This window comes from Adelges cooleyi, unplaced genomic scaffold, assembly GCF_023614345.1.
Source record: "Adelges cooleyi isolate 19-005CV unplaced genomic scaffold, UGA_ACOO_1.1 ACOO_flye_CR_arks_rails_tigmint_CR_PRNA_23, whole genome shotgun sequence".
NCBI lineage: Eukaryota > Metazoa > Arthropoda > Insecta > Hemiptera > Adelgidae > Adelges > Adelges cooleyi.
Genome location: NW_026095893.1, coordinates 15311802 through 15318948, shown reverse-complemented (window position 1 = coordinate 15318948; position 7147 = coordinate 15311802). Strand labels below are relative to the sequence as shown.

Sequence of the window (7147 nt, the reverse complement as noted above, 5' to 3'; positions counted from 1 at the left end):
CTTTTATGTATTCTGTTTTGATACCACGCCCCCTATTTAACATCTTAAATGGTATCACCGAGTAGTATCACAGATTATATGAAATTCATTTTTAGATAATCTGTGGTAATATAGAGCTGCCGTTCCCCCGATGATTGATGCGCAAAAGGATGATATTTCACAGTGTGACCACCAACAAAAATCAAAATATTTTGTTTTTAATTCCACATATTTTATACCACAAATGGACAAAACGTGTAAACAAATATTTAGTAGTAAATAATAAGGATGGGCCGATACCTTTTTTTTACCGATACCCGATATATGTTGCCGATAAAGAACCATGACCGTATTCAGGGGAGGGGTTTTCCGGGTTCAAACCCCCCCCCCCCGAAATTTCATCGAAAATTATTTGTATTATCTATTCTTTATGTCTTTTATGTCTAGAATTAACAAAATAGACATATAAAAAAAAAATGTTTTCAATTATTTTATTTTGAATTTAAATAGTAAGAATTTTACTGAGCAGAGAAACTTAAATACCATTATTTCGTCTGTAGTTAATTCCGGACCCTTACAGCTGTATATAATTAAATTATTATTAATATTTAAAATAAATTACCTACTACATGTTTTGCTTACCAATTACTTCGTATTAGGGATTGTATACTCGTTTCCAAACCACCTGTGAGGTAGAGTATTTGGCTCGTTTTTTTTTAATGTGGTATCTCCATCTACGATGATGCTCAAATTGTATTTACTGTACAACCACCAGAAATGTGTGTTAGGGGCGTTTCAAGCAATTGTGGACTTACGCATAGATGTCGATCCGGGCATAACTTAAGACTAACTTATGACTAACTTAATGACTAAAATATCCCGGTATCGACAGACTGGGCGGCCACACAACAGACAATGGTGGACTTACGCATCGAAGTCGATCCGGGCATAACTTATGACTAACTTAATGACTAAAATATCCCGGTATCGACAGACTGGGCGGCCACACAACAGACAATGGTGGACTTACGCATCGAAGCCGATCCGGGCATAACTTATGACTAACTTAATGACTAAAATATCCCGGTATCGACAGACTTTGCGTATAAGAGAGTACGAAGGAGGTTATCAAGCACTAGAAAAAGGTCTAGAATTAACAAACCAGTCTTATAAAAAAAAATGTTTTTTCGATTATTTTATTTTGAATTTATATATAATATGTAAGAATTTTACTGAGCAGAGAAACTTAAGTACAATTATTTCGTCTGTAGTTAATTCCGGACCCTTACAGCTGTATACCTACAATTAAATTATTATTAATAATTAAAATAAATTACTACATGTTTTGCTTACGGGTAACTTCGTATTATTTATACTTATTAGGAAATGTATGATCGACCGCCACGTGTAAATAATTGCAATCTAAAAAAAAAATTTAACATAATATTAGTAAATAGTATTTAGTAATAATTGGATTTGGACTTTAGATTTGGTATCTAAATTATTATATATTAAGAGATTTCTACACAGCATGCTGGGTTTTTGCATTACCTACTCTGAAGCCCAAATGTGAAATCACCCTGTTAGACTCTCAAATGCTTAAATTAATTCACCAACTTTTAAAATTCCAAGTGTTCTTATAAATACTTACCATCAAGTCTCCAGGCTAAACCCCTTTTGAGTTTTTGATCGCCTTCGGATTTTTTTTTTAAATAGCTTGAAGTTACGTCCAAACTTATGGTAGAACATGACAGTAATGTTTAAGTCGTTCGAAAAAGTAATCGTTTTAACGTAAAATATATCTGCAGAACGCTTCGACACAATGCATATTGTTCGCTGAAAATATTAAAATCTAAGTATTGACTTTTAATATTCTGTCAATATACAATTGCTACGTCTTGTTATTCAAACAACAAGCAGAAGTTAACATAGAAACGAATTGTTTTCAGCAGTTAAAAACTCACATAGAGTCAGCAAAGGTTTGCAAATTTTGTGTTCAAGGAGATCCTATATTATATTATATATTATATATAATAAAGGATCTCTTTGAACACAAAATTTGATTTACATTAATAATATTAATTTAGCATAGATTGAATTAATTGACAGAGTTATTGTGGTTGATAGAAGGGTGTATATTACTATATTACTACAGTACTATAATATTACTAGTAGCTCGTCCAGTATGCACATGCGTTTTATTCAAACAATTATTTAATATAAAAATAATCTTGATCAAAATAAACTTGATCAAATGAAAGATGTAAAACTTAATTAATTAAATATTAATGAAAATGGTTTGGAAATATTTTTAAATAATATGATATGTCATTGTTACTTTTTTTGACATTACACTGTTGCAGACGACGCAACGCCTTAATTAGCGAACAAAAATAAATTATGTTTTTAATCTTAAATCGTATGTATATTATTTCTATAATTATTAGGATTTAAGAATGTGGTTTTACATTTGTTTTTTAATGCAATTTAAGAAGTATAGTTTAGAGGGACGGATAGATTTATTAAGGCCACGGTATGTTTAGAGATGCTTGCTGAAAGATTTTGACGTACTTTCCAACTTCTTCACGCATAGCCCATGAGCCTTTCCTTCTCTCATATCACCACTCATCGGACCCTATTTTCAAACATGCATCAATTTATTATATACTGTAAAAATAATATAAGGTTTTTTTTCAGATGTTGAGATAATAAGTATGTAAATAGGACTCATTTATATGGAATCCCAAATACTTTATATAACTTATAAGAATTCAATCCCACCAAGACAAATTTTAGGTCTGTATACCGACACAGTACGGGCGTTAGTGCCAAGTAGTAACATTTTCATTGAAAACGATTGGCTAGCGCCCGTCCCGCGTTGGCGTACAGAACTAAAATTTGTCTCTGTGGGTTATGTATAATATTTATAAACGAGTTGGGGGTAGTTCTTCCAAAAAATGATAACGTGTTTATTGTTTATAAAAACAATGGTATTAACTATTAGATAAAAATTGAAGGGGCCCGTGCAAAAACGAGACAACTCCATTTTTTTAAACTTTTCAAGAAACAAAAAAAACTATTTTAAAAATATTGAGTTTAAGGTAAAACTAATGTTAATGTCAATTAATATATATTAGACCATGATGAAAAAGATGACGTAGTACGTGATTTGATTAAGGTTTTTGATTTGAGATGTGAGCTAAAATTTACCCAAAATTGTTGGAGCTATCTTGTTTTTTGACCCGAACTTTGTATTTATTATTTCAATTTTTTTTTATCAAAAAATTATTAATATTATTTATTCTTACTTTTACAAAAAACATGTGTCGACTACAGTGTAGACAACATTCGGCGCAAAAACCAGATAACTCCGGAGCTATCTGGTTTTTCAATGGAAAAAAAAACCAGACAGCTCCAGTTCCATTATATTTCCTTTACCGGTGGTCGGATTAGTCTCGTTCTTACACAGATATACTCGTCAAATTTTTCTTAATTGGAAACGGCCAAAAACCCATTTTTGCCAAAATTGGAGTTGTCTCGTTTTTGCACGGACCTCTTGAATCAATTTAATCTCTTTTCTATGCCTTCAATTGTAAAAACAAAAACGGATTTATACACAAATTACAATCGTAAAAAATAAATTTATCAGTAATTAGTAACTATATACAATGAGAGATGTATTAATAATACAATGTTTTTTTTTTTAACATAGGTAACAAATGAAAAACATATAATATATGAATGCGTTAAAGTAGTTAGTATTTGTAGGTCGACGTTTCGACCTAAAAATACTAACGTGGATATATCCGAAAATCAGCAAAATGGAACATATAATATGATACATAAAAAATAATAAAGCTCATTACACAAAAATAATAGATGAATCGTATTAGTAGATTATATAAGCCAATCAGCCTTACCAATTAACATTAAATAGTATAATGTACCACCCATTTAAGTTTGTGAATGCTTCTTTTTTTTGTTGGTATCGGTTTCCAAAATAAACCGATACCACTAATAATCGGCCGATATCGAGAATGATTGTATGTATTTTATATGTATAATTAATTGAGGATAACACCAATTTTCCCAAATTTCTAACGTTACGAAGGGCCATTTTTTCCATTGTACACTTTCCCAATGATCAGTTTCATACTAAATCTCTTTAACTTCAATTTTTTTAACTAGGGTATTCTTTTTATAGTATATACTATGCAGTATACAGTGATCGCTACTACTCAACACATGCTATTTAAAAGTGTCTCACTAATTGTAATACTTACTAAAACTAATAATTTTTAATATAATCCACGATTGAAAAAAAATATATAGCTATAGTAATCTATAAGCTATTATTATTTAACATATTAATACTAACAATAAATATTCATTAAAATTTTTGAAATAATTATAAATGCAAGACTAACATTTAAAATATTATAATGATGATTTCGGAGGTTCAACTTAAAGATATATTTAATTTGCATGATGAAAGTAATAAAATAGAATACATTTAAAGTAAGAAAATAAGGAGATATGCAGAGCAAAGCTCACCATGAATCTCATCTCACGTTAAAAAAACATTTAGCCTATCTTTCTATTCTCTAAGATGAAATCTAACCTAATGAGACAAGCTAGTTGTCAAAATAAAATAAATTAACTACCTAATGTTATATTTATTTTATAATCTACTAATTTTTACTCTGATTAAATTTCTAATAGTATAACAAACTTAGTGATTCAAATTACCTGTAAAATGTCTGAAAAAACAATTTACTATTCAAATTGTTACTATTTGCTATTATGACAGGTGATTTTCTAACAATTTTTTCATAACATCATTTAAAATAAAGTATGTCTAGAATTATAATAAGTTTAATACCTAGAAATATTTGAAAAAAGTATTCATAATTTTACATTTTTTTATTTAGTTTGTCAATTTTTATAATCATTTTAAATTCTTTAATAAAAATACAAATAGAAATAATCACAAAAAAAATCTTCTGCGACTGGTTTCAATTTTATGTCTCTTATCAGTCATAATCCATCTATATTCTCCACATTTTGGGTCATATAAACCTTCTTGAATATATTGTAACCGCATAGTAAACTTAGGTCCAAGTTCCCTGAGTGACGGTTTGTTTTTTAGAAACTTGTATCTATGATGGCGGACAAATATATAATCTCTTTGATTGTGCATAGTAACTACATGTCTTCCTTTAAACTCTGCATCTTGATGGAAAACAGCGCCTAACATCCGTGCAACAGTTTTACCTAACCCAGTTGTGAAATTAGTAGTTATCACTTCAGGTCTATGATTAGTAAATTCTTTACGTTGTCGTTTGTTTGGAAATATTACGTTACTTAAACGAAAATAAGCTGTTGGACCATTAGGCAAATGTACAAGTATAAGACCATTTGGTTCATTACGGTCTTCATTTAAAACAATCAAATCTGTATAACCTTTATTAATAGCAGCTTGCATTGTTTCTTTTACTGAAGCATCGCGACGAAACACTCTAACAGAGTTAGGAATAATTTCAGTTAAAATTTTTCCAAATTCTCTAACTTTCCTAAGAGGTTTTTCTTTATATGTAATTAATACTTTAGGTTTATAAAGTTTGGTGTAGTACTCGGCAAACTCGTCATTTTCAAATTCAGCAGCTAGATCTTCAGCCTTAGTGTCATAGTCTTCATCATCAGAATGGAAAATTGTTGAATCGTGTTCCCTTGTGTTTTCAATTGTACGAGGTATCTGCTTAGGATCACCACTTGCTTTTCTAAACTTTCTGTCCTTTTTTTGCTGTTTTTTTTTATTTTTTAGATCCTTTAATTTTTCTTGTCTTAAAAGCCCTCTTGGCTTTTTTCTAGACAATTTAGGCAATTCGGGTTGATGTTCCTAAACATTTTAAATATAATATATTTTATTAAATTATAATTAACAGTGTACCTAATATATTAACAAAATACTCATTGAATATTAAGTGGATAGTAAAATCTAAAGCCTAAAAATATTAAACCTTATTCCATTCTTAATAATGAAACTTATCCTAAAAAATTGAAATTGTTAACTCATTACTTTTAGCACTTGATTTCTAAGTATAACAGATTTTTTACCTCCATCTCTAATTTATTCATTCCTAATAAGTAATAACTAACTAACTTATTGTCTCCAACACTAACTGTATCCAGAGATTCCAATCTAAAGCCCTACTTTCTATTTGTAAAGCCCCATATTACGTTTCCAATCACTCTATTCACAAATACCTAAAAACTGTGACTGAAACTGCCAAACAACACTACAAGTGCTTTAGAAACCGGACAAAAATCCTAATTCTCTCATTTCTGAATTCTCATCAATTTTTTTTAATGCTCTCCTCATTTATAATCAATTCAGCCAGATCATAATATTTTACCTTTGTAAATACAAAATTATATTATCACTTCATTCTAGATACCAAAACAAACCTCTACTTCTTCAGTTCCCTATCATAAAGCTCACTTCTACATGTTCATTTATATCTTCTCTAACTTTAATATATCATTTCTTCAAAAAAATCTTGTCCAGGCAATTATTTTACACTCTTCTCCTGTACTTCACCCAATATATAATAGGTAACTATCAAACTTCTAAGGAAAATGATTACCTTGTCTAACATAAGATATTTTAGAAATTACGATTCTTTCATGTTGTACCTATCCTTTCAATTTTTTGCACCTAACATTAAAACAAAGTATACATATTACTATATAATTTACATACCAATGGTTCATCTTCCATGGTGATGATATCTTTGTTTCTTTTCTAGGAAAATACTAATGTTAATTAATGAAAGAAAGATAAATTGCACACTAATGTCTAAACAATAATCACTATCATACGACTAAATACTAACAATACACAACAGGATTATATTCTTTTATACTGTATTGTCTAGACGGCAGCACATACTTACTACTCAGAACTCAGTAGTATGTAAGTACTAAGTACATTATTTTAGCATGCCGTATTACGGATTTATGTTCACCTTTTAATTCTATCATTTAAAAATTTAAGGTTAGCTGATATCAACTAATTTGAGTACACTTGTTTGTAACCACGGTTGTAGCACAGTCTATCATATACCTATAATAAAATTATATACACAGATATACATAATAAACTAGA

At 29.4% G+C, this 7147-nt stretch overlaps 1 protein-coding gene across 2 annotated transcripts; it reads right to left on the bottom strand.

Annotated features, from left to right (window-relative positions):
• Positions 1 to 4883: 4883 nt before the first annotated feature.
• Positions 4884 to 7012, bottom strand: LOC126835282 (probable ribosome production factor 1). 2 transcript variants are annotated; one of them, XM_050567768.1, is made up of 3 exons: positions 6876 to 7012; positions 6743 to 6784; positions 4884 to 5878 (listed from the first exon to the last, which is right to left on the bottom strand). In XM_050567768.1, exons 2-3 carry the CDS (start codon positions 6758 to 6760, stop codon positions 4967 to 4969), a joined length of 930 nt encoding a protein of 309 aa, XP_050423725.1. In that variant the 5' UTR covers positions 6761 to 6784; positions 6876 to 7012; the 3' UTR covers positions 4884 to 4966. The 2 variants fall into 2 exon arrangements, with proteins under 2 accessions (XP_050423725.1, XP_050423724.1); XM_050567767.1 differs by having other exon boundaries at positions 6743 to 7012.
• Between the last annotated feature and the right edge of the window lie 135 nt (positions 7013 to 7147).